The 26,939-nt window shown below is 44.0% G+C and overlaps 1 protein-coding gene across 2 annotated transcripts; it reads left to right on the forward strand.

Moving 5' to 3' along the window:
- Window positions 1-427: 427 nt before the first annotated feature.
- LOC144110113 (uncharacterized) lies at window positions 428-23,139 on the forward strand. Of its 2 annotated transcripts, XM_077642929.1 has the most exons (11): window positions 428-539; window positions 2,345-2,379; window positions 5,410-5,445; window positions 7,229-7,270; window positions 11,079-11,108; window positions 11,611-11,710; window positions 14,415-14,518; window positions 18,369-18,395; window positions 19,719-19,742; window positions 21,351-21,498; window positions 23,045-23,139. In XM_077642929.1, exons 1-11 carry the CDS (start codon window positions 452-454, stop codon window positions 23,086-23,088), a joined length of 678 nt encoding a protein of 225 aa, XP_077499055.1. In that variant the 5' UTR covers window positions 428-451; the 3' UTR covers window positions 23,089-23,139. The 2 variants fall into 2 exon arrangements, with proteins under 2 accessions (XP_077499055.1, XP_077499056.1); XM_077642930.1 differs by lacking the exons at window positions 5,410-5,445; window positions 7,229-7,270.
- The last annotated feature ends 3,800 nt before the right edge of the window (window positions 23,140-26,939 follow it).

Here is a 26,939-nt window from a genome sequence, read left to right on the forward strand (position 1 = left end):
TAGGAATATATGCATGTGCGCACTCTCTCTGGATTACATAAAATAGTTGGTAGCACCACCTATGACCACTATCGCCTCCCGGTCTTCGTTAGGGCCTGCTATTAGACAAAGATTTTTAATCATAGTCATATATATTTGAAGGATATGAGTCCTGGCACTTGATTCTTGTAGGAAAAACCCACTTGTGAAATCAAAGAAAAAAAAGAATGTACTGCCTTTAACGCTTTTAACTCGAACTTCATATGTGTAGAAGCAATCCCAAATGCGCTTAAAAAAAACACAAAGCGTTCAGGCTAACCTGAGTCATGCCATTCGCAGCTGACATGAAGTTAACGAGCCTTTGAAGTACGCAACGCATCGAGACGAGCAGCTGTTGTATGGTTATAAAACCTGGGGCTCATGCGACCCGGGAGCAGTTATTGTCGTCGATGTCCACATTTCCCGTCTGACGATGAAGTGCTCTCATTGCCTGTGGCGCATTGCCTGTATCCTTTGTGGTCTCTGTCTGCCGGCGGAATCCCAGATGCCAGAACTTTCAAGTATGAATCCTTGCACTGTAGACTTTCTTTTAAGATGCAAAAGGAAAAGCTTCTTCGCTTCCTCTCGCTTCTGTATTAGCACACATGGTATGAGCAGCTACCAATGGGCGTGGTCTTCCCACCTTTCATTCTGCTCAGTATGCACGCTTTGAGCCCCTCTTTCCTTTTAATTTCTCTCTGCCTCGTGAGGATGCTGTACTAGAAACGGTTCGAGCATTCTAATAGCCACATTTATTTCGGGGACTTTATTTCTAACATTGCATGTTGCCAAAACCTCCACTCTTGCTGAACGTGATACTGTAAGCCATGGCTATCGCTCATAGATGCAGGGCATGCATTTTATCAGAATAATATGAAGGATCAAGAAGAAATCCAGCAGTCAGTAAAACCAAGGAAAGCATAGCGGAAATGACATCTCCAGTTGATGAGCGCCAGAAATTAGAAGAAAACAAGAAAAAAAACAGTTTTAGCTCCCATGCTTTCCTTCGTTATGTGATTGTTGGGTTTCTTCATGCAAAGCCTCTCACTTTGCTACACTCTAAACAGCAATAAGCTTATATGGGAGAAAACATTGAGTCAGCTGTCCTCTTGCACACTCCACTTAAGGGGAAATGCATGCTATCAAATTCCCGCATAAAATATTAATCACTGAACTTAGGCAATCCTTACTCTTTGCCTCAGAGGCATATTCGCACCTTATTAGTTGATGCAGTTATCAATGAGGAGGGACCTTTAAACGTGGCACCGCGGGCCTTAAGCTTAGCAAACATAGGACATTAAACCTTGTGTAAAATCTCCCTAACATCAGGAAGTTTCCACAGTTTTTTTAACAGGCATTTTGCTTCCATTGCCAAGCGTAACTATTTAACATTTTTACTTATGGAAATCAACCCCATCGCTGAAAGCAAGCGGTATAAAGGCAGCGGACTATACGACAGCTTACTCCCTTTTTACTCATAAGAGGCTAATTTATGTTTAGAGTGTAGTGTCTGCTCGTGAAAGAACGTGGTTGTTTTTTCGCCTGGCAAGGGAGATGTTTTCTTTTTAACTTTTCTTAACTACGACAAATGATTATACGAACTATGTTAACCTATATTTATATTGTAGTGATAACTACATTGCGGTAGCATTTTGAGCCTTCAGCGTGGCGGCGCCGCCACGCTGTCACGTGGTTGGTCACGTGGTGCGGAGCAGCTGCCGGCAGTGCGGCTGATCACGTGGTTGGTCCCGTGACCAAGTTCCACTCAGCGAGCTGTAGCTATCTCGTCACTCCAGGTTCAAGCAGAGCTAAACCATCGTCAATTCTTGTTATGCATGAAAGCAAGCCCGCTTTTTTGATTCTGCACGGTAGAGGAGCTAAAACTTTGAAGCAGCGCTCATACTGCAGGTCTCATGCTTCATTTTTTTTTTTTGCGACAGATGCCGCGCAGCACTGTTACCACTTGATGTTCGTGTTGCTTGAAACTTTGCAGTATCGAAGCCTCGCGGTGCAAACGGTCTCCGCTCTAGTTTGCCACCAATAAAAATGTTAAAATTTGACATGTTGATTATACAGCCTAAGGCACAACTAAAAGAGGACAGAAACAACCAAAGACACACACAGCGCCCGTGTGTGCTGTTCAGTGTTTTTGTGGTTATGTCGTTGTACCTCGCGATGTACACTCGCCATGCAGAACCAAGTGGCCCTTCAAATCGTTCTTGTAAAGCTTGAAAGGCCAAGGCAAGAGGTTCTTTGATACACCTCGCTATTATTCCCGTGAATATTACACAGAAAAGTAAACTACTTTATTTTTTTGCCTTTACAGGATGCGATCCAATTACTTTTCCTATCCGAGACCTCGTAAGTTACGAATGCTCTTTTATTCAAGTAGAATATATTTTGCCAATTTTTGCACTTTGGGCTAGAACTTGAACGTGGCTATATTTTGTGCTATCTTTGTGCATACGCACAATAACCAATTAGGTAGAAGTTCTAGTGGTAAAGAAGTATTTGTCCTCAAAAGAATACATAACCGTCCCGCAACCCCCCTCATCGGAATCGTCCTGTATGGCGTTGCAGGCTATATATATATATATATATATATATATATATATATATATATATATATATATATATATATATATATATATATATATATATATATATATATATATATATATATATATGCATATGTCATCGTCCGCATTTCAGCGAACGACTCAACAAAACCAGTCGATGCTTATCTGGAATGCGCAGTCCGGCTTTGCGGCGACCGTGTGAGGGGTCGCAGCAGTGGTTTATAACGTGTAGTAAAAGAATACATCGTTCGTAAATCGGGAAACATATAAAAGCAAGTTTAACTTAAGCGGCTTACCTGGCCGAGATTACAAATATACATGGCCGAAAGAAAGTCGACTCATGTCTTGTAGTTGGCAAGAATGAAGAACGTTATTCAAACATTCGAAAAAAAACTTTTTCAAATAAAATTCAAATAAAAACTTTTTTTTAAAACCTCCATGCGTCCCCTTGAATGATTAGAGAGGCACTTTAGTCTAGACGCTTTCAGGGGGTGTACAGACAAAACAGCTAAAAACGGAAAAACTGGTACGAACGGAGGGGAAAGCTTCTACGAAATAAAGAATATGAGTGCTATGCGATACTGCGCAATGGGTTCATAGCGTGGTTCAAAATTTCTTGAGAGTAATAATTGCTGCAAAAAGAATTAAATGCACTTGACCAGAAAAGGTGATCGCGGAAAAACGAGAAATGTTCATCATCATCATCATCAACCTGACTAAGCCCAGTGCAGGGCAAATGCCTCTCCCATGTCTCTCCAATTAACCCTGTCCTTTGCCAGCTGCATCCACCCTTTGCCTGTCAACTTCTTAACCTCTTCCACCAACCTAACCTTCTGCCGCCACCTGCTACGCTTACTTTCTCTTGGAATCCACTCCGTTAGCCTTAAGGACCAGCGGTAATCTTGCCTTCGCATTACATGCCCATGTTCATGGTACCAATGTTCAGGGTATCAATTAAAACACCGTACTGACCGCACTATTCAGCTTTAAAACATTTTTAATGTGCCTATACTGGATATGTCTGTCAGATGTCTTACTGTCATATACGTGCCTAGCTTGGCCTGGTGCCTTCGTGTACAAATATCATTGCATCAGATGAATGCCGTGCTGGTGCGGCTGCACACCTGCCAAGAAACAGGCGACGGTTGGGGCGCATAAATTTGTAAACGAGCCAACAGATGCCAAGGTCCATGCCTGCCTCACCTCTTTCATTTCATTCTTCTATTCTGCCTGCACTCCATTACTTCCGCTGCCCTAGCTCAGGTGCTTCAGTATCGATGGCAAATGCCGGGGATAGCGAAAATATTTCCCTTCCTTTTCATCATTATTGTAAATATAACCCCTTACTACTACATTAACTCAGCACCAATAAAGAGCAATAAGCGTGGAGAGACGCAGAGCGTGCTCTATAGCCGGTGGGAGAGAAGCGGCTGGCTGCCGCAACGAATTAAGCCTCAAAAACGTCCCAGAAAACGAGAACATTGCCTACTAGAACCACCGTTAGCCGTCTTAGAATGTGCTGCGCAGTACCTGCAACGCATTTCAAACTAGCTTTTATTGTCGAGGACGAGACAATTCAATTTAAAGCCATAATTACAAGTTGTATTCGTAAACATGAAATATACCCTCTTGCGAACATTATCAGTGTAACCCGTCATAAAGAAGAATACGTCGTCTCGCAAGTTCCTGGTTTTACTTGTATTTTCTCTGTTACAGCGTTATACCACGCATTTACACAGGCGCCAACCACGTACACAGTCGCAGTACGTGCACTATCTAACTAAGCACATGATAAGCACAAGCACAGGAAATTATGACTTATCGTGTTCAACCTGTTAGCTATCAAGCATTGCGCACAACTCTCCAGTTTTTTGAAAATGTGTGATTAATCCGCGATTGCTTATTCGCTCCTTAACGCTCTGCTACTAATATTATACATTTTAGGAGCTTTTCTACTTCAACCTTGAAATTGATTCAGAGAACTGTCAGCGCATCCTCGCAACACTCACACTCCCTTCGCAACCACGCTCTGGAATCGTTTGCCACACCGTTACTTCAGATGCAATGCTTCGTTTATAAATAACCACATTTTTCACTTGAACTATAAGAGGAATAACAAAATTAAGCCAACTTGTACGCATTGTTTTGATGTTCATTACTGAAATTATGTTACTTAACTGTTTCAAATGCACATTTTCTATTTTTTGGGACCCCTTCTAGTGAATTCATTTCGTTTATTATGAAAACACGTTAGACAACTCTGCACAGTTCTGGTGCCCTGCAGTGTAGCATACCTATTGAAAACCGCAGACCAACAATAGAAGCTTTCTGCTGATTTCCAAGTTGCGATCTATTCATCGTAAGCACAGAAGATAGATGCATATGTGTATTCCATTGTTGTTATGCGTATACGTAGATGTTCTTGTTTGTAAGATGTTTCTGTGCGCCGCTCATACCGTTCGGAGGAGGATTTGTCCTGAGCCTCATTCCTCTATAAACAGAAGTAGGCAACGGCTTAAAGGAAATAAATTTGATGTCACGAGCGTTTAATAAATAGGAGGTGCATTTTTTGCTCAGACATTATTGTTGCTGATGAAATAAAGAACGAAATCTCCAGCCCTGGGAGGGCTATGAGCGGCAAGACAATTTGCGAATAGCGTCTATGTAAGGTATCTGTGGAATTTCTAGTCCTAACGACGCTGCATGAAAGCCAAAAGAGATGCACCTTTCGCCGTGAACACATCGTTATTCGCGGTTCACGTCGCATATGTGCGCATGCTGGAAAATGAGGTTGCTTTCATTTCTTTTACAGCTTCCTTCCGAGCGTAACCTCAGGAAAGAAAAATTGGTGAGTACGGAATGCGTTCGGAGAGCGTTATTGAGGAAAATGCATGTCATGTGAGCTGTGTCAAATATGATTCTCGTAGATTACTTTGTGCTACATAATATGCGCTATTATCGCGTGAGGACATCGTTCTCCAGACATAACGCTAATATTCGGAGTTTAGAGAGTCCTTTAATAATAATAATAATTTGTTTTTGGGGAAAGGAAATGGAGCAGTATCTGTCTCATATATCTTTGGACACCTGAACCGCGCCGTAAGGGAAGGGATAAAGGAGGGAGTGAAAGAAAGGAAGAATAGGTGCCGTAGTGGAGGGCTCCGGAATAATTTCGACCACCTGGGGATCTTTAACATGCACTGACATCGCAGAGCACACGGGCGCCTTACCGTTTTTCCTCCATAAAAACGCAGCCGCCGCGGTCGGGTTCGAACCCGGGAACTCCGGATCAGTAGTCGAGCGCCCTAACCACTGAGTCACCGCGGCGTGGTAAGAGAGTCCTTTCGCCAAAATTATATTACAAAATACCACTGTTTTGAAAAATAAAAGTATTACAGGGCGAAATATAAAATCGAACGGACACATCAAGATCGAAAGGCAGATTAAAAGCAATTTACTTCAGGGTGAGTACAAACTTAGAACTCTGATTTTAGTTCGGGAATGGCAGCAGTGCTTTTTGAAGGTGGCGAGACACGCCATTTGTGTTCCTTCTCAATTTTACTATATATATTTAGGCTGTTATGTTCTTGTCTGCACTTTACGTTTGCGAAAAGTACAGTACTGCTAAGTGCGCAAAGTTTAAGCACGATATTTTGTAGACTGAAGGAAAGGCGACATTGATCATTTTTGTCTGGGCGCTTGGAGTCAACGAAGTGTTAATTTCTGCATTGAGCAGGGAGAGTGATAGAAAATGGAAAGAAGCAAGATTGCATAGGAAAAATTCTAATAGGTTGCCTTAAGCCAAGAAGTGCTTAAGGAGTGCTATGCACGTTAAAGATACCGGATGTCAATAAGACACGTACCCGCCATCACCATTGATGCAAAAGCATCTCTTCACTTCATCTGCAGATGCAATTCAATTTACCTGTGGTTGCTGTGTTTTATATCAAAGCAACATCAAAACATCTCGTTAAAAAATCTTCTACTGAGTGCCTTCAAGGCACGAATTTAGCCATATGTAGTATTTGTTAATTACCCGAGGTATTGTGGCGCCTAATTTTCTTTGCATATTTGCATTGGAACGTTGTGTATTATCATTTCTGTACTTCCCAATGTTCTCGTGCGGGCAGGAGAAATGTCTGTTTCGGCGCATTTTTAATCAATTATGTCGAACAAACAGTGCCTCGAAAGCTTGGGCAATTTCGAAGGCGTCATTATGAAAGGACGAGCCTAGTTTCCAGCCAGCTTCAATAGCGCTGAGAGCTCTAAGCAAGCTGATCATGGTGAGCAGTGCAATGCCCGTGCAAGCCATCCATAAGCACTATTCAGAGATAAGATTAAAAGATATCAGGTTATATATGGACTCTGCAACACATCATGCACCTGATACAAATTCTGCTGGAACGCCATATGCACACCCGGCGCAATCCACTATGAAACCAAGTAAATCTCTACGGGACCTACGAAAGGAAATTGGCTCCACACGTTGTTTCAACGCGATTTGGCTCTGGTTTCCCATATTGCCTTGTTCGCTGCGGACAACTAACATTTCAGTACTAATTCTCAAATACAATACAGCATTATATCCTCTGAAGTACTGATTCCGGGCTTGTATCTGTTTTGTTCTCCAGTACGATTATAGAACGAGGCCCGGAACATGCAAAGAAAACTTGGTGAGTAAAAACTGTGAAGCGCGCATATCTGAAGATTAGTCGCGCACGTTAATGCACTACGCGTAAGAACATGGAAAGAATGGTGATTTGTTGTTCCATTGTGTAGGAGTTTGCGATATCTATGTTCCAGCCTAGGGTCTGATAGAGATATGCGCAACTACATTCAGTGTAAAAGCGCTATAAAAAACTAGAGAAGAGTGTAACTACGGTCTAATAACGAAACCGTAGTCATCTAAGATAATGATTTACCAAAAAGAAACCGCAGATCTGAAGAAGAGACTCAGAAGAGAAGAGGATAGAAGCGATATCATCTCACAATTCTTGAAGCAATGTATGGAGTGTCAAGCACGCAATAAATAGTCGGCAAGAATATAATAGGTACGTTTACGGTCGCTAATATAGATGCCAAGCGTCAGGTGTCAGTGATCTTATGGTTTGGAAAGGTGAATAGTACCATGGAAGAACATTTTGGACGGGAAACCTTATTCGTAGAAATATAAACCTTTGTCCGTAAAGTTTCAAGACTGATTTATTTTCTCAACAAATTATTACCCAAAACAAATGTTGGTGCGTATGTGTAGCGCCATCTTTTCGGGCTAACCTGAGCTATTTTTGTTAATTGCTGTTACAGCCGGTAGATGGCACTACGTGTATAAAAATACGTTTTCGCTAGTCGTCTGCACATATTAGTGTGAGTGAATTTGCAGAGATGGACTTCCACATCGAACAGCGTGTAAACATAAAATTCTGTGTGAAGCTTGGCAAGACAGCCGAACAGACGTATGAGCTCCTTCGTGACGCTTACGGCAACGAGTCTTTATCGCGGACGCGAGATTTCAAGTGGCACAACAGGTTCGTTTAGGGGAGGACGTCGGTAGAAGACGACAGAAGGCAGGGGCGCCCTTCAACCTCAGGGAATGAAAACAACGTGGCTCGGATCAGGGAAATCGTACAGCAATACCGCACCATTTCAGTCCGTATGCTACCAAATTCTCCCGACATCAGTAAGACAACATGCCACCAAATTTTGCGTGAGAACTCGGGGAAGCGAAACGTGAATGCCAGACTTGTGCCGCGCTCCCTCATACAGGGCCAGAATAACACGCGGGCATCAGCGAGCGCTGATTTGCTCTCCAAGGGCGAGAAGGATGCCGCATTCGTCGACAGCATCATACTGAAGACGAAGCATGGTGTTTTCAATACGATCCTCAAACAAAAAGGCAGAGCGCCGAATGACACTTCACAAGCTCTCCGGCGTCGAGAAAGGTGCGGCAACACAAGACAAAAACAAAGACAATGCTGATAGTTTTTTATGCCAGAGGTGTCATACACCCAAAGTTTGTCCCACAAGGGCGTACGGTGAAACAGGAGTTTTATATCCGCGTCCTCCAACACAAGCGTGATGCACTGCAACGCCGTCGCCGTGACTTATGGGCATCTGGACAATGGAGCCTTCTTCACGATAACGCAAGGCCGCACACTGCTCTCAGCGTGGCAAACTTCCTCGTCAAGCACATCATTACTGTAATTCCCTATCCGCCGTACTCGCCTGACGTCCTCCAATGCGATTTTTTCCTGATTTCTCGTGTGAAGAGAGCCCTAAAAGGTTGCTGGATGGGGAGCGTGGAGGCCATTCAGGACACCACGACAAAGGAGCTGACAGGCCGGCCAAACGAAGCGTTTTTCACCTGTTTTCAGGACCTCAAGGAGCGTTGGAAGCTGTGTATAGACTGCAAGGGAGACTATTGCGAAGGAGTGCTGCACAAATGATTTCAATGGTAAACGCATTTTTTTGATAGACTCAGTCTTGGAACTTTACGGACAAAGGTTGTTATTGCCCAGAAATTCTGGACAAAACCATTTTTGAGCAACCGTTTATGGACGCATTTTTTTCCATATAATGTAAGACTTCACTATAAAGATCAACATACCCGCAAATCACCCGACGGCAGTCTTTTTTTTTTGCTATCGTCAAAAGCGTTCCCCATTGGTTTTCTATTCCTAACTTAACTTATCGATACGATCGATGGAAACAGTTTGAGAGAAAGATTTTGCTGCACATCAGAATAATAGACCTATGCCTTCAATACTTTGATAACACAGTCTTATAATTTTTTCAAACGTTTGCAAAAGAAAGCTGGACGTAATGTGACGAAGGCACTAGGACGACTAGAGATGAGACGTTTATTACTGTAAGAGGGAGACCATCAGGAAATGTTACCAGTGCAGAATAGCGATTAGGAAGAGGTGCCCCTGAAATAAAAGCTAGATAAACCGACTGAAAGGTATAACATTTTGAAGGCAATCGAGCACAAAGCCGCGTTTTTAGCCTGCTCATAATTTGTTTACAATGGATGAAATTTGCCGCATTTCACGCGGCTTTCTTGGCAAGATCTCGGAAACAGCCATATGAATTGATGCGAAAATTTGTGGCATTCCTACTTCACTGTTTTGTTGTTGTTCTTTTGTTCTTGGTTGTTCTGTAAGACACTAGGTTTGAACTTCATTCGACAAAGCGTTGTTATTACGGTGAAATTGTGAGCTTAGTGCGCATGAGCACTTTTGTCATTTCCTCCTAATCGAGAGCAACCAACACATATGGGATTCGATTTCGTGACAATTCTCACAACAGTCGACGATCTTTGCTATTCAGCCACTGCTTTTTGTTGATGAGGCTCGTCTTGTAGCAAAGGTAAAAGGGCTCAAAATTTAACAAAAGCCACAAAGAAAGACAGACTGGATGGGTGCTGACTCGAGCTGTGTTTACTTAAAGCCACATGTTGCATATTTATAGCCCGAACAAGGTGAGCGCATACGCATTTCTCTAATGCTGAAAAAAGCAACAAAAACCACCGCACAGACAAACTCACTCATTATCGCGTATTTTTCACCAACCTATGTTCACTTGCTCGTAGTGAGATAGAAGTGGTGCTCACGCACATGTACCTTTCTCTGATAAAAAAAGGCTTCTGTCAGTTATCAAGCTTACCTATGTTTACTTGTAGCAAGATATTTGATCTCCCGAAAGCGTGGCTCAAAGTTTTTTTGTTTTTATCAATGCAGGACCAGCAATGGCCGGGTAGATTTTCTAACGAAGCCAATGCGTTCCCTAACGACCTTTTATGTTCCCCAGCACACTCTTTGACGCAGCGTAAAGTGTGACCGACGTACACCTTGCCACGTGTATGGGGGATCTCGTAGACCATTCCAGTGGCGCACCTTACTTAGGGCTTCGATTGTTTCTTTCCACACCCAAATGTTGCTTTAGCAGCGCTGATAATACAGGGGCCCATCTTGGCCACTTTGCAGGGGGCGGAGAAGACCGTGGGAACTCCGTATTTCTTGCCAGCTCGTTTTAGATTGTGGGACACCTTGTGAATATGCGGTATCACCACTGGTTTGGCTTCGTCGAAATCTTCTTTCCAGCATTCCCCTTTGGTCTAGCCTTGAGTTCTTGCAGCAGTACCTCGGTCACGGCTGCCAAGACGGGGTCAGGGAACCCTGCTTTACGCAGTCTATTTACCCCCCCCCCCCCCCCCTAAAGCCCGCCCGCATCATGTGAGAGCACGACTAGACGAGTGCTGATTCCATAGAAAGGGTGGCAGTAGCCCTCTTAACAGTTTATGACTGGGCCGAATCAAACGGTAAAATTCCGTCTTGGCCCTAGGCCCAGCAAGAAATACTGTTAATAGTCTTGAAGCCTTGGCGTATTTTAGTTTAATCATATTCACAGCGGTGGATATTATTTTCTGTGCTGCCACAGTATATTCTTTCTTTTTTTTCCCGATCGGCTGCGCATGCTGAATAGTTCCTCAACACTCTGCCGTTTCAACTAAACGTAAGTACTCAACGTGTTTGTTTTTTTTCTGGTGAAGAAAATTTGACGTCTTGTTTGTTAGCCTTTATTTGCATATATTGGAGTGAAAAATTAATTATTCTCCTTACAATCAATCACAGACATTATGTGCACTACTCGGGAGACTTGAAAACTAGGCTTAGGAACCTGGTCCTCCATTAAGACTTCATTAGGCGCACTTTATCTGCCTGGTGCTGAAGGGGTAATATTAGTGGTAATCAAGAGGTAATAAAGTGGTAATATTTTTTTACTTGCTAAAATAATGACGTTGGCGGACACATCACTCCTTAAGTTTGCAGTGTCATTGTTTTTAATTGTTAAGGTTTTGTTCAAGGTTTTCTTCATTGTAGTGTATTAGCCGAAGCCGACTCTGCGTTAGCAATGTAAAATTACCATGATTTCAATGAGGCGGCAAGCGATGCAGTATTTCTAACGTCACTAATCATATACTTCGTTCTTTGACCTACAAAAAAACTTTTTTCAGCGCACTTCACGTTCTCAAGACTGGGAAAGTGCTCGGATGATTGCCAAAGTGTATGCGGATTTCCTTTATGTCATAACAGGAGAACTCGAATTCTATGAAGGTGAGTTAACTAACGGCTGCCCCCACCCAAGAAAAATCTTAGACTGAAATGGAGCATGAAACTATTGAGTGAAAAGAATCAATTACGATCCTTTCAGCGCATAGCGTAATTACTCGCATCTAGGGCGACCGTGTTTGTAAGCCGACATCCGAAATTTGAAGGCCAAATCAAGAAAAAACTTTCTACGAATGTAAGCCGGCCGAAAAGAAAACAATTGAGAACAACAGCAGGGATATTGCGTGCAAACGAAATTTATTTCGTAAAAACCAGCTCCCGCTCACTTGTCCTCGTCCTCACTAACCTCCCTATCACTGTCTTCTTCGTTCATTGCACACTATTCGTGCCACCAAGTGCATTGGAAATGCTGCACTTTCAAAACGAGCGCACAACCAAACTTACCGGGATGCCATCCCAGGCTGCAGCGATCCAGCTAGCTAGAACTGACGACGCACGCTGTATACATGTCTTGTTGGTTTTAGCTCGTGCTGTTCACTGGTCCCGTGGAATCAAAGTTGAGTTCGAATACTCGTATCTTAGGCGACCTGAAAACACTATCAGTTTTGAAAACACTATCGGTATTGATTCGAATATATACGGTTCCTAAACGGCGATCCCAAAATTCCAAAGCTCCCTGCTATGAGCTATAGCTGGCCCAGATGCGCGGAACAAAGCAACGCTCGGTTCCCACTTCAGACCTGTGTTTCTTTATTCGTGGCAATGAGGTGTGGCTAACAGTGAATGGTAGCCTACGTTATAGCATGAGTTGCTTGCATCATTGGTGCATTCTAATCTACAATTAGGCACTGCCTCAAGACTAAAAAAAAACTTTTTTGCTTCCTCAGTTGTTGCGCTATCCCGCTAGTGACAGGGTGCGGTGACCCCGAGAACCCATCCTGAAGGTGCCAGAAAGCCCGCGAATGGTAAAATCTACAGAAAGACAAAATGAGGGAGCTTTACTTGCCGAAATCCACATCTGCGAGTGTTTTCGATTTGAGGCCGCACCGATGAGGCGCAAACGCGCGTAAATCAGGAACCCGGTGTGCGCTGCTATGCTACACACACTTTGCGAGCCTTGCAATCAGAGTGCCAGAAACCGACTGGCAGCAATGCTGTATTCCTATTAAGACGGCTCGGCTGCTGACCCGAAAGACGCGGGTTCGATCCCGGCCGCGGCACTGGCATTTCGATGGAGGCGATATTCTAGAGGCCAGTGTACTGTGCGTTCTCAGTACACGTTAAAAAACCCCAGGGGGTCGATATTTCTGGAGCCCTTCACTACGGCGTCTCTCACAGCCTGAACCACTTTGGGACGTTAGACCCTCATAAACCAAACCAAACTATTAAGACGCTTTTAGCTGCTATTCTTAGCAAGGTAAACTGAACTTCTTCCCAAACTTCAATTTCACTGCAGCGATCAAACTGTCCCGTTTTTCTATTACGTACAGAAATACAAAATACAGAAAACAAAATATTTGTAACCGCCAAAAGCCGTATTCAAAGAAAGGCTTGCGTGAACCTGCTAGCGTACTCGATTGCCCCCTCAGACCACTGGGCCAGCGCAACACTTTTTAACTGTGTATTCCTTTATGGACATTTAATAAGGAACTAGCAAATAAATGCAGATTGCATGGGAATAAAATGGCAATGACGATGCCATTACATTTTTAAAAAAGCCACCTTGACAACTGGAAGCTCACAATAGGAGGATACAACTCCTTTAGGGATAACAGTTGCTTCCAAATGTGTGATTTCATATGGCACTAGATTGCGCTCTGCACGTGAATCCAGAAACTAACCCCTAGCTTGCGAATATATTGCCAGAAAGGTAGGACATCAATGTCTGTACAAATCCCCGGCATTGTAGAAATTTTATCACAGTAAAGGACATCTAACTTCCAGGTCACTGTCCACACACTCAAGGAAAGCTCCACTCAATCCGAATTGAAGCGGAGTTCTTTCCACAGTTCCTCAGAAATATCCCATAGAAGTCGCATTTCGAACATTGCAGGATGTGCCCAGTCGATTTTTGTTCGCGGCACAAAAAAAAGTAAACTGCCCACAAAAAAACATGCCCTTTTTCCTACCGCATTTTTCTTTCAGTATGCCATTGAAAGTGAAAAAAAAAAGAGACTTAGGTTCATGCGTCAGAAGCACTTGCTTCAGTGAATTTGATGCGCATAATGGACTTCACTTGTCCGCGTTCCGCACTGGAGAAAATATATTTTAATCGGTTTTTACAACTAATATGACCACAGCCTCACCCTCAGTACAAAATGACTATAGACCTTATGCCCGAATAAATTACAGTCCCGTTGTCTGGGAGCGAGTAGAAACGATTTTTTTTCTTTTTTCGGCCTCCCTATATTGAGAAATCATTGAGTGGTTGATTCAGCGGTATATATTATGTACCATAGTAACAAAATGTAAGAGACCGTTCCTCCACCTGCTCGCGTTCCAAACCTTGTCGCTCAGCATGGGGGAAGAGTGGAAGGCACTTACAAAGCGCTCCTGGTGTCGAGAAGGAAGCAGCTGGCGTCTCTCGACACCAACAACGCTTTTTGAGGTGCCGCCATATGTTCAGAAGGGAAGTTCGCGACACTAGTCTCATTGGATCTCTTACTTTTGCTGACGATAATACATTCGTACACGCTGCGAGCCAATTACTGGTATTTAATTTCGATATTTTCTCATCTCTCGGCTTTAGTGGCTGTGCCCCTAAGAATGGAGCTGAAGAAGATAAATGATACCTTCGAGGATCGTAATTGCTCGGTTGTGGCACAAATGTCTGTGCCAACTAGCCTACAGTGGGTAAGCACACCTCTAAATTATTCATTGTTTTCAGGCCCAGTATGCACATTCTTTCTTATTAAAGATTAAATTGATTACTTTCTTGATTCTCATCATCTCATCATCAGCCTGACTGCGCCAACCAGCGGCCTTCTCATCCGAGAAAACTTCTTAATCTCGTCCTCCCACCTTACTTCCTGGCGCTCCTTGCTACGCTTTCCTTCTCTTAGAATCCATTCGGTTAACTTTAAGGGCCGCATTACATGCGCTTTATTTCTGAATTAACTTTAACCTATTCAGTCTCGCTGCGGGAAGTTTTGTATATATTTTGCATATCTTTAATTTAGACCGTGTGGAGACAGCCAGTAGTTAGAGTTGGCATCTGTCCACCTAAAAACTGTGCTCCAACTCACGCGAGCATTTCCTCCTAAGCAGGCACAATGATGTTTGCCCAGGGAAGTTGGTGGTTCATCTCTGTGCAGTCCACAGAGATGCGGAATGAATTGTTGCTCTTCAGTGCAGCTATTCGTTGTGCACAAATTTAGTCTCAAGGTTGAATCTCAACACGTCTATTTCTAGGAGTCACTGCAACTCTCCTTGTAATTTAGGCAAAATTTGTTTAAGCACTTGTCTGTGGCTCCTGATTTGTTATCTTCCCCGTCCCATCGCACACATATAAAAAGAGCGTTGATTACTCCTCAAGTATTTACTCTACCGGGCCACTAATTTTCTGCTTTTCTGCGTCTAAATTTGGCACCACCGGATAAACTTGGCTGGCCTTTCCAGAAACGAATGTTTAAATCTATATGACTGATAGGGATTTCCTAATGCCGTCTTTCCATTCCATGCCACTCTTACAAAGAACTTTCATCATGTGCTCAGCGGAAACAAGCCTGCTCTAAAGAGGCTTGTCCCAGCCCTCTGCACTGTTGACTAGGTGGCTCCGTCACGCATACTCTGTACTAGGACTCTTACGTAAGCACCATTGCCCGCATTGAACGATGTCCACGTTGGGTATCAGTGCTAACGTGCACAGGCTGCCCTGAAAGGATTTCCTTCAACATACGACCTGACTGCTGCGGCCTCTGTTTTGAAAGAGCCGACTTGGAGAACTGAAATGCATCCAAATTGCTGAACTTTCTTGCAGGTGTTCCATGTCCTGGAAAAAGTTGTTTGTGTGTCTTAGCAAGCCATCACACTATCGGCAATTCAACCACGGTATTTGTTGGTAGAGCGTAGAGGGTCTCTGGAATGCACACACGCGGGGTGACTAAACTGTGCCGTATAAAATGTGTCTATACTCTTCTAACTCAGTGACCGTCTTCTGCGATCACAGAATGCGGAACTATGTTAGTTATTGCTTTACCCTCTTCTATGGCGTGAACGCCGTGATGTTGCTCTTTAGTGTTAGATCGGTGACTAGTTGCACTTTCTCACGCAATCTGATGCCTTGCGCGCACTCAAAGATCCGACTTCGGGTGAGCTCATCCCACAGGGAACCCTGGTTACGTGTACCAGACAAATTGAAAATTGAAAAATTGGTTTTTTGGGGAACGGGAATGAAGCAGTATCTGTCTCACATCTCCGCTGACACCTGAACCGCGCCGTAAGGAAAGGAATAAAGGAGGGAGTGAAAGAAGACAGGAAGAAAGAGGTGCCGTAGTGGAGGGCTCCGGAATAATTTCGATCACCAGGGGATCTTTAACGTGCACTGACATCGCACAGCACACGGGCGCCTTAGCGTTTTGCCCCCTTAAAAACGCAGCCGCCGAAGTCGGGTTCGAACCCGGGAAGTCCGGGTCAGTAGCCGAGCGCCTAACCACTGAGCCATAGCGGCGGGTTGTACCAGACATCCGGTAAAATATTTTTTGTGAAAGCAACCCTGATTCTCCGGTGAAATATTTTTGAGGTGATACCCTGTAATGGCTCATACTCAAGTCCGTTACAATTTAGGTCACGTGACCTTGTGATGTCACGTGATCTCTCTACCACGCTCGCACCAGCTGCTCTTCTCCTCTGTGTTGAAATGAATTCAAGCGCGGCAAATTCAAATCAGTGCATTGAGTAGCGAACGGCTTTCGCCTTCCCGCAGCTAAGACATATCTAAGTGCCTCCAACAAATTTTATGAAAGCCGCCACTGGTTCGCCACTGTCTGCTTTCTTGAAACAAAACTTCGCGTTTTCGAAAAACGCGGTCACGTGTAACACGAAATGAGCCTGGAAATGATCAAGTAGGATTCCCGTCGTGTTGTCTACGAATTTCTCGAAGTTCCGAGAACTTCTACTTCTCACGTAGTTTCTTGGCGAGTGGGTGGAATGATACGCTACCGATAGTTAATATTGCCGGAATACTACAGCGGTTTCGAACCATATCTGCGTCCGAGGCGGTGGCTTCCTAAAGCAAAGTTCATTAAAGTCGGGTTTGACGCTTCTAGGCTTCGTACTTGGAGTATTGGCACCTTCCGGGAATCCTGAGGCCTGCCGGACACGCCTCTCCTCCCCAGGCTGCCACCATGTCGTGTACCGAGAGCCCCATGAGGACGGCGCTGGTAAAACTCGGGCTGAGATGTACGCACGAGCTGCTTTATTACTCAGACATCCCAGACGAATAGAGATGCCGAACGAAACATTCAGTATGCGCGAGGAATAAAATATTTTTCACGCCGTTGTCCATAAGCCGACGCGCATGCATAGAGCGTCCGAGCATGTGACGCATCCTGCTACAAGCGCCATACTTATGTTCATCTTGTGAGCAGCCCAGAGGAAGCAGTGAAATTTTGCCACGCTCGAGCTCCGTTTAACATCTGGGTTCTGCATGCTGCGCTTCCTGACTCAGCGCAAATCACCAGTGATCGTCATTTTCGTCAAATGCAGGGTATACAACCGCGAGACTGCGTCAAAGAGTTGCGAGAAAAAAAGGCATGGTTTCTCTCCTATGTCCAGTTTAGTCACTGTCACTGTCAGGGGAAGATAGTATGTAACTAACTATATCCATCACCACACTAGTTCCTTAGCAATCGACAGGTAAGCCTTCCGCGCAAATTTGTAACACCCACTCTCCCCTCTTCTTTCACTGTTTCTCAGTAACACCCACTGTTCCTCACTTCAGCCTATACTCTGTGTTCTGAACCTCTCCCTTCTGCTCTCCGTCCCCTTTCTCATTGCCCGGCTTCTCCTCTCCCGCGGAGCCTAGAACACCTAAAGGCCTGGGATGATATGGAAACAATGCTGCGCTCCGTGGCCCCGGTCATGCAGACCATCGCTACCTACTGGGATCCCCGCCTTATGCCTAGAAGGGACACGGTTTCTGCGGAATTAACGTCCCAAAGCCACTTAAGTTATGAGGGACGCTGTAGTGAAGGGCTGCAGAAATTTAGACCACCTGGGGTTCTTTAACGTGCACTGACAACGCACAGCACACGGGCCTCTAGAATTTTGCTTTCATCGAAATTCGACCATCCCGGCAGCGATCGAACCCGTGTCTTTCGGGTCAGCAGCCGAGCGCCATAACCAGTTAACCACCGCGGCGGCTGGACAGAAAGAATATTAGACAGCTTAATTCAGGGGGGCCGAGCGGGGATCCGGGAACCTCCGTGCTCCAAAGTCCTCAGTTATGATAATAAGGTTTTTCGGATGATAACGAAGGAAGTTAAAAAAACTGATGTGAAAGGAATATCGCCGAAACCACATGTGCCGAAGCTGCGATGACGGTTGCTTTTCCGATGTCGCTCTCAGGGACCCGCATTTCTTAAGCCCCAAGTATGCTTGATGTCTACTAGAATTTTAATGCTCCCGCTTAACTTACAGCCAGAGCGCTGATTCCCTTCACTCTTCACTTATTTGTCCTCTTCTGCCCTGTTTTTTTCTGCAGTGCGTCCGCCAGTCTGGACCCTGCGCTGTAAGTAACCACTGAAATATTTGGTAGTCGTCACTTGGCCGCAGATTATTTAAGGATGCACAAGCTAACAGTCATTTTGTAAAAGTTTTATTTCCGGTTTACGAGTGCTGCACGTGTTGTTATTTCGCAATTAATGTACTGTGGCCGACTTTAGACGTAAAACGCTGGGCTGTACACACTGAATGAAAAAACAATCTTGCAATGAAATTCAATTTATAGAAAGAGCTTTGAAAGTCTCATTGATATTGTACATTTCCTTAAGACGGTGCGCTCTTTGTGTCATCTTATACAATTTGGACGAGGTAGAATCTAGTGCTAGTGCTCAGAAAAAGAAACCGGCACTTGGCAGGCAGCCTGTACCTCAGGATACGCAGATTAGGGGTTTAACTTTATGTAGGCCTTGATGAACAAGCGTAATTGCCCAGATCGCGTAGTTGAGGTATTCACAAGAAATGTTCCCTTTAAATGCGCGCGCGCGCGCATTTAAAGGGAACAGTTACACACACGCACACGCACGCACGCGCGCGCGCGCACACACACACACACACACACACACACACACACACACACACACACACACACACACACACACACACACACACACACACACACACACACACACACACACACACACACACACACACACACACACACACACACACACACACACACACACACACACACACACACACACACACACACACACACACACATTAATTCCACCACCTGTCTAGCGTGGCACCAGGGAATATAGTCACCGACAAAAGTCTCTGGACCACGACTTCCTCAAACGAAGCCGATAGCTTTACTATTACCCGGTGGCTGGAGACCACACTTGTGGAGATGAAACAACAAAATCTTGCCTTCCACCGCCACAAGTGTGGTCTCCAGCCACGGGCTAATAGTAGCGTTATCGGCTTTGTTTGAGGAACACGTGGTGCAGAGACTTTTGTCCCCGACTGTACATTTATTTTTGGAAGAAGCCGTATACCAGAAGCCTTTAACAGTCGTGACACATAAATATTGCCATGATACATATTTGCGTATGTATATGGTCTGTATATATGTATCTAGATATCCATAGTTATGTGCATCATATCTGATGTTTCTGACCTACTCGGTCTTCCTTACTGCCGTTTTTCTTTCCTTGTCTTTTCAAATATTGCTAAAAGTTCATTAGTGTGACGTTTTGGGAACAGATCTTTGGTTCATATGCCCTCCTTAACGCCCTTACGGTATATGAAGTGAAAATAATCAATTAAGATAATCTTCTTATTTCAAATGTTTGAAAATCATTTCGTATGCTTGTCTCGTCTTTTCCAGCAAAGAACACTTCAAACATATCGGGTAAGTGCACAAGGATGTTCTTCATCTCTGTAGGCGAGATCAAAGTTTTTATTAGGCCACCGGGAATCCAAATTATGTGAAAACAAAACATTTCAGCCCAGAAAGAAATTTCTAGAAAAAGATAAATAGGTTAAGTGTTCACTGCTCCTGGTCGGAACAATATTATTAAAGTACACATATATAAAGAGCACCGACAAAAAGTTCAGAGGGAAAAGACTGAAAAACATTCCACCCTCATACGCGTAGGTCAGTTCCCCTGACTGCAGGAAAAGTGCATCGTATCTCCGTGCCTTGATTTTTTTTTCTTTTACCAATTGCTGCTTACGAAAGCTCAAATATTTTAGGTAGCTATAATGATGTTTCCAGTGAGCGCATAATTTAGTGCGGCAGCGCTAAGACTTCCAAACCCGAAAAAGTTCTTCGTCTCCGAGAGTTCCTGATGCCAGCTTGACCTGCAGAAATAAAATAACAAAATCATTCAAATGAACATGGACGCGACTGCGCCGCACCTCGATTTCGAACCCGTGGCGGCGCGAACAGATCACCTTCGAAGGCCATTGCACGAGAGCTATATGTTATCGGCGCTATACTGATCCCTCCTCGTGTTTAACCACCACTTTCTAGCGCTGTGAATTGCATATCGTCGCCTTCATCAACTTGCATCACCAGCCTGACTACACCCAATGCCATGTCTCTGCAATCGACTACATCTTTTGCCAGCTGAGGCCAACGTAACCTCAACCTCGCAAACTCCTTAATCTCATCCATCAAATCAGCTTTCTGCATTCCCTGCTACGCTTGCCTCCTCTTGGAATCCATTCCGTTACCCTCGACGACCAGCGGTTATCTTGCCTTCGCATTACATGCGTTGCCTAAGCCGACGTCATCCTCTTGAATTCGACTAGGTTGTCATTAACCCGCGTTTGTTTCCTCACCCACTCTGCCCGCTTCCGGTCTCTTAACGTTACACCCATCATATTTCCTTCCATAGCTCGCTGCGTGGTCCTTAATTTAAGCTGAACTTTTTTTGGTTAGCTTCCACGTTTCTGCCCTGTAGGTGAGTACCGGTAAGGTGCAGATGCAGTAAGCTGCCAATCATGATGTGAGAGAACCTGGCCGATGCGTTCCACCCAATTTTTATTCTCGTTATTTCCCTCTTATGCCTTTGCTATGTCCGCCATCAACAGCTTCTACAGAGGTAAAATGAATCAGTAAAAATGAATGCTTGTGTAATAACTATGTTGTTCTGCAAAGTTGCCTGGAACTTGCTCTCCTTAGAGTTTCTTTACTTGCTGCCTCGCTGATGTATTTTTTTCATTAGTACAATATTACCTGTAGTATATTGCTCTTTGGGGATCGTGAAAACTTTTTTGTTACAGTTTACAATTACTGCTTTATTTACGATTTATTTACAATTTCCTTGCTACAGTTTGCGTTTGGCTGTGTGTGTTGTGTTTGGAGATTAATAGTACCAGTGATTCTACATTATGTTTACAAAAGAGCTGAGAGCTTTCGTAATTTAAAAAAATGTTATTTGTTTTTCTCTATTGAAATACGTTCTCATTACTGCATCGTTTCTGATAAAGGAGCTGTTTTTCTCTTCCACAGTGTCTTTACAGACAAGCTTTCAAGACTCAAAGTGACATTAGGAGGAGGGTGAATGACTGCGAAACGGTTGAAATCTTCGCCTCCCTGTTTCGCTCTGCGGAAGGAGAGCCGCTTAATACCGCATTGAAACTCCTTGAAAAGCTGGACTGTAAGTTTTTACTGGCGTACATGAAAAATTCCCGAATATGCGAATAGCAGTGCGCGTTAGGCAGCCCCGTCAGTATCGGCAGGTTATAACTATCGTATTATATTCACAATTATTGGTTGTCCTATGATTAAAATAAATTGCTGGCTGGATCTGGAAGAACGTTTAGTTTATGGAGGTTTATCGTCCGAAAGCTACTCAGGCTGTCAGGGACGCCGCAGTGAAGGGCTCTGGAAATTTAGATAACCCGGGGTTCTTTAACGGGCGCTGACATCACACAATAAACGGGCCTCTAGAATTTTACCTCGATCGATATTCTACCGCTATTGCCGGAATCGAACCTGCATCTTTCGGGTCAGCTGGCGAGCACCATAAGCACTGAACCACCGCGGCGGTAAGAAACTCAGGGAATTCGGGCATGTCACAACTCCTCATTCTGAAATCCGTGCTTTTCGAGCAAGGGAACCTCGCAGCTGTAAACTCTTTTATGTTTTGCCTTAAGCTTTTCAGACAGGTGCGCTTCTTCTCAAACGGTATACCCAATTTGTGCAAGCGTAACAGCGGATTGGGGGTTATTCTAAACGCCAAATTTCGTGTTTTCAGCCCACAATTCATCCCCAAATGAATTCTTAGCTATACGGCACACATTCTTTGCTTTGTCTTAATTTCCTTTTTCTTCGCTCTTTTTAAAGGTTCATTGGTTTCCCAATACAAAGAAAAAATTGCATTGACTCTCGATTATAGAAACAAAATTATGAGATAAGGCGTAAACTGGCTAAATGCTGCTTATATACTTTAGTTTCGTCGACGAAATATTTTCTTCTGAAGCAAATATGAAACCAGCACGAACAAATATTCAATGATTTACGGTATGGAATTGTACCGAAACTGTTTAAGGGAGATGCATGAAGTATGGTGACAACCAAGAGAAAACTGTCTCCTTGTTTTATTCTTATTTTGCTTTACAAAGACTCTAAACAGAATACCAGTGCACTCTATTGAACTGCTGTCTATTGAATAACGAATACAAAACGCGAAGGCAAAATATAGTCGAAATTATGAACAAATAAATAAATATAGCACAGCTATCTAGGCCTCAAGCAAGAATAAATAAAAACGCACCCTTAACCACGCGCTGTTCTACAAAAACAGCAGCAGGATTAAATAGCATGCTTACAATTTTCAAAAGCGTTTGGCGCACTTAAGCTAGGGAATGGGGCATAGATGTCCTAAAAGAAACCTACTCCTTATAAGCGGAAGCAGCGAGTTTATCTTCTCAAACCACGGATACAGGGCTGAAACCTCACCCGTTTGCTGCTAACCTATTGCATGTCGCAACAATGCAGGGAAGACTGTGTTCTCAGTGCCTGTCTGGAAGGTGTTCTATTCCTCACGCTTTTGTCATCATGTTAAAAGGCTGTTGCTAGCCTGAAATCTGCCTCCTCTTAGCAAGAGACTTTCTCGCGCTAAATGCTTTAGCTAGTTAGAAAAAAATACATTGACATCTAAAAGTTCGTCTAAAAGATGTTTCCTGATTAATTTCATGCAGGTAGAAGAACCTTGGAAAACAACAAACTCAAAATGTGGGAATAAGTTGCTCCTTGCGCTCTTGCAAAATTGAATTCCAAGAAAATAAAGAGATTGGCATTTCTTTAATAGGCCCTGACTCGTGTTCTCTTGAACTCTGCAAGTACCGTTTCCAGCAGGAATGGACATATTTGCATGATATCGTGCATATCGTGTTTTAAGAAAAAAAGTCAAATGCATGTTTTCTTCTTCAGACCTTCTTACTTAAATTTTTTTTTAATTCTGTCTTGAGTGGCGGCAAATTCTAATGTATTCTTTCGCCATCGTTGTTTTTCCAAGTTGTGAATGATACATTAATTGTGAGCATATACTGTCCGAAGTTAAACTGCCATTGATCGCCTTGATTTCTTAATTGTCTGCATTCTGTGAGGTGTCATATTTATAGCTTAGAATGCCAACCTGCTGTCATGTGTAATCCCGAGGTGAAGTCTTCGTCAGGAAGCATAGCTGTCTCCTTCTGCCACTCCTCGCGGACATACAGTGCCATCTATGTATGGCGAAATAAAGTAAATAAAAAAATGTTCGCGTGGTAACAGAAGATGTTCCGTTCTCTTCTGGGTGATTCCATGCCTAATGTACCAGATTTAGCGCTCTATTCCCTTCCATCTTTTCAATAAAATCTGTGCTTCTTTATTGAACCGGCTAAAGTAACTGCCCTTAATAATTTTGGCTAAAAAGTTTCTTGGTCATGTGACAGCCCTTCGAATTTTTCAGAAGGGAAAAGTTGGTTTTACTGAAACTTTACAAAAACAAACTGTTTCGCTAATGCACTTGAATTTTTTTTACAGATAATGAATATGCATTGCTAGTTTTAATCACGCAGGCAAAAATTTTTAGCGAAATGTTTTTGTTTTTCTTCGTCATTATTTTTACTCCAAAACACCGTTTTTGCCATTTTCTTGCTCTTCGAGCAACATCGCATGTTTCGCCTCTCCTCTATAATATGTACTATCTCATTAAAGGGAAGCTGAAGCACTTTTCGAAACAAAATGAGTTCTCTACGTCATTTTATAGTTTTTAGTCCACTGAAACAGAATATTTCATTTAAAAAAGCGGAAATAAACGCAAAAAGCTGTTTTTTAGAAGAAAACGGGCCCCATCGCCTTAGGGCGCCGAGCGAACGCCGCTCTTGACCGCGATTGGTCGGGACCGTCGTGACGTCATCCACGGGGATATCCGACCGGCACCGACGGCGTTGCTGCCAAGCGCGTTGCTTCAGAGGGCTTTTAAGGACTGCGTTCTGGAAATTACGGATAATTCAAGCAGTGTTGAACAGTTGGGACTTTCACCATGCATGTTCGAGCCATCAGCAGCTTCAGAAAACGGCGGTACCAACGACGCCGCTAAGTGCGCCGGCCTCGAATGTCAAGTCGCGACATTTTCACGTGTTAGAAATCCCGACTGGATGGATGGGTGGATGACAGCTTTTATTTCCACCGTAAATGGAGACCCCTTACTACTCATCGCCCCCGGCACGCAGGCCTGGGGGGCGGGGGCTGGAGCCTCCGTGACTAAAGGCTAACAAAGAGACTTTATCTCTTCGCGGCATCAGCCGCCAGGCGGATTGGCTTGTTTCTGCCGAGCAGGTTCTTCGCTGCACAGCAGGGCTTCGCAGCTTTCTCTGCTATCAATATCTTCGTCGACTCCGGGGTAGTCAGCGCATTCCCATATTCTTTGCTTCCGGGTAACCGTGCAACCGCCGGACTATCGGAATCTGGACGAGCACGCGCAAACCTATTCCGAAATATTTGAGAATACAGACTAAACCGAAAACTGTTGCCACTGCCTGATAAGAACCCAAGTAATAGAGAAGCGACCGCGTGGCAGCGCCTGCAAGCCGGAAATTTAATTAACCTAGTATGGGCCTTTCACGTCCTATCAGGGTAACACGAACACCAAATCTCGACTGATACGTATGTTTTGAGTAGGTGCATGCGTGTGCGTATGTTTTGTGTAGGTGCAAGTGGGAATAAAAAAGTAAATTCGCCGAAACGTTTCTGTGCACCGCTTCTGCATAAAAGCCTGGCCACCAACTTCTTGTAACGCTTGTAAACATGATCTAATTCAGATCACCGGCACGCTTACACGAGTCGCGCGAGGTGAAGCATTTGTTTGTTCATTAATTTATAATTACTTGCCTAATTACCCACGCAGGCCTTTTAGAACTACAAAAGAATGCAAGACTGCATGAGTTGGAGTGGGTGCACTGCTGTACTGCAGCGCGAAGAGTCGAGGTGACCGGGAGGAAGCTCCCGGACGTGGGCGCTTTCCTTCTTTCGCATGTTCGGGCTACTGTTCAACCATGAAACTTCTGCACTTACCCCCGTGCGTTGTTTGTTTTTTTTCATGCTGAACACGCTTTTGAAAATAATTATGGCTGCGTTTTGGAGCTCGCAGTGCTGCTCTTCAAAACTAGTGTGCTGCGAGATATAGTTGCTGCTGTTGCGTATCGAGATAACGAGCAGAATTATACCTGTGCTGCACGGGTACGTTGAAAGGACATTCGAGTCGAACGGCATTATGACTGGACGGACCCGCACGGTGCTACACGACTATGTCAAAAGCATTCGGAAGCTTCAGTATTCTGCCGCCAAGCTACAGGGGCGCTGCTGCCGTCAATGTTTGTTTTAAACAAATATAGGAGCAACAATTAATTTGTATAGTTACAGCCCGATATAAAATTGCTACTTTTAAAAGTAATATGTCATTTCTAATAAATTTTACTATTTATACATTACTAAATGCCTCTGTTCTAACAGAGGCCCAAGCCCATAGCCCTGCCATTTTTTGTGTGCGGTCTGTTGGCTACAATGGGCTCTATCTCCTGCGTGTCGCAAAAAACGAAAAAGTGCAATAAACTTCACTGAATAAAAAAAAAGCTCACTTAAAATGTACGCACAGACGCAACGCCCACAAAATATAAAGACAAAACACAGCAAAAGCAACAGCACAAAGTGAAAAAACTGGCACCGGTCCAGAATGGCTGCCTTTCTTTCCTACGATGGGTTCCACAGTACGCGGTAAATATTTGCTTGCTAACAAAACTTCTGGAAATGATCCGTGTGGTGTATATAAATAGTATATAGAATTTCATCGATAAACGAACGTATTTGCTCTTCAAAACTTATGCTGCCACCTATGGCGCGAAGACGCTGCGGTAGAGAGTAGTCGCGCTTGCGCCTCGAAGGCATTCCAAAATCTCGAATGTTTCCGCGGAGCTCCGTCGACTAGAATGTCATGTGAACCGAATGCCGTTCAAAAACGTCGTGTAGCAGCGCAGGTTTGGCGGTCGAGTCAATTGACCTTCGCTTGGAAGGAATTCGAAACGCCCGTGTAGCACAGGTATTACTTGTGGCAGATATATGCGTACCACTGCTAGACCACTTTCCGTTCTGACTCAAGGAAAATTTGTATGAATTCTGGCCCCATTGTCGATCGTCAGCCATGACCAAGCGCTCATGAATGCAAATGTTTGCTATGCTCAAGCATACTAGGCCTATATAATCGGTTTTTTGTTGAGTTAGGTGCGGCTGCATGTGCTTTCGCGCTGATGAATGATTAAGAGAATTGCTTGTGCGGCCACGAGGTGCAAGCAATCAGGAAAAAGCAAAAAGGCACACAGTGCGTAACGAGCTCAAAAATGTTCAAGACTGTGTGCCTCAGTAAAGCATTGCTGGAAGTGGCTTTAGCTCAGCATGGATGTGAACCAGCTGGGAAAGGCAAATAGTTTACAAACAGGTAAGAAAGTAATATAACGAAAAGAGAAATATTGCTGCACATATTCTGTGCAGGCAGTTTCGGCGTGTTGCGTACAACCAGATTGTCTGGTTACCGTGGAAGAGGCTGACGGAGAACAA

The sequence above is a fragment of the Amblyomma americanum genome, chromosome 11, assembly GCF_052857255.1.
Source record: "Amblyomma americanum isolate KBUSLIRL-KWMA chromosome 11, ASM5285725v1, whole genome shotgun sequence".
In the NCBI taxonomy this organism is placed as follows: domain Eukaryota; kingdom Metazoa; phylum Arthropoda; class Arachnida; order Ixodida; family Ixodidae; genus Amblyomma; species Amblyomma americanum.

Coding starts and splice junctions, on each gene's coding strand:
- LOC144110113 (XM_077642929.1), top strand. CDS start 452: ATGAAGTGCTCTCATTGCCTGTGGCGCATTGCCTGTATCCTTTGTGGT. Junction 2,380..5,409: donor CTTTTCCTATCCGAGACCTC/GTAAGTTACGAA, acceptor TTTCTTTTACAG/CTTCCTTCCGAGCGTAACCT. Junction 11,711..14,414: donor AGAACTCGAATTCTATGAAG/GTGAGTTAACTA, acceptor TCTCGGCTTTAG/TGGCTGTGCCCCTAAGAATG.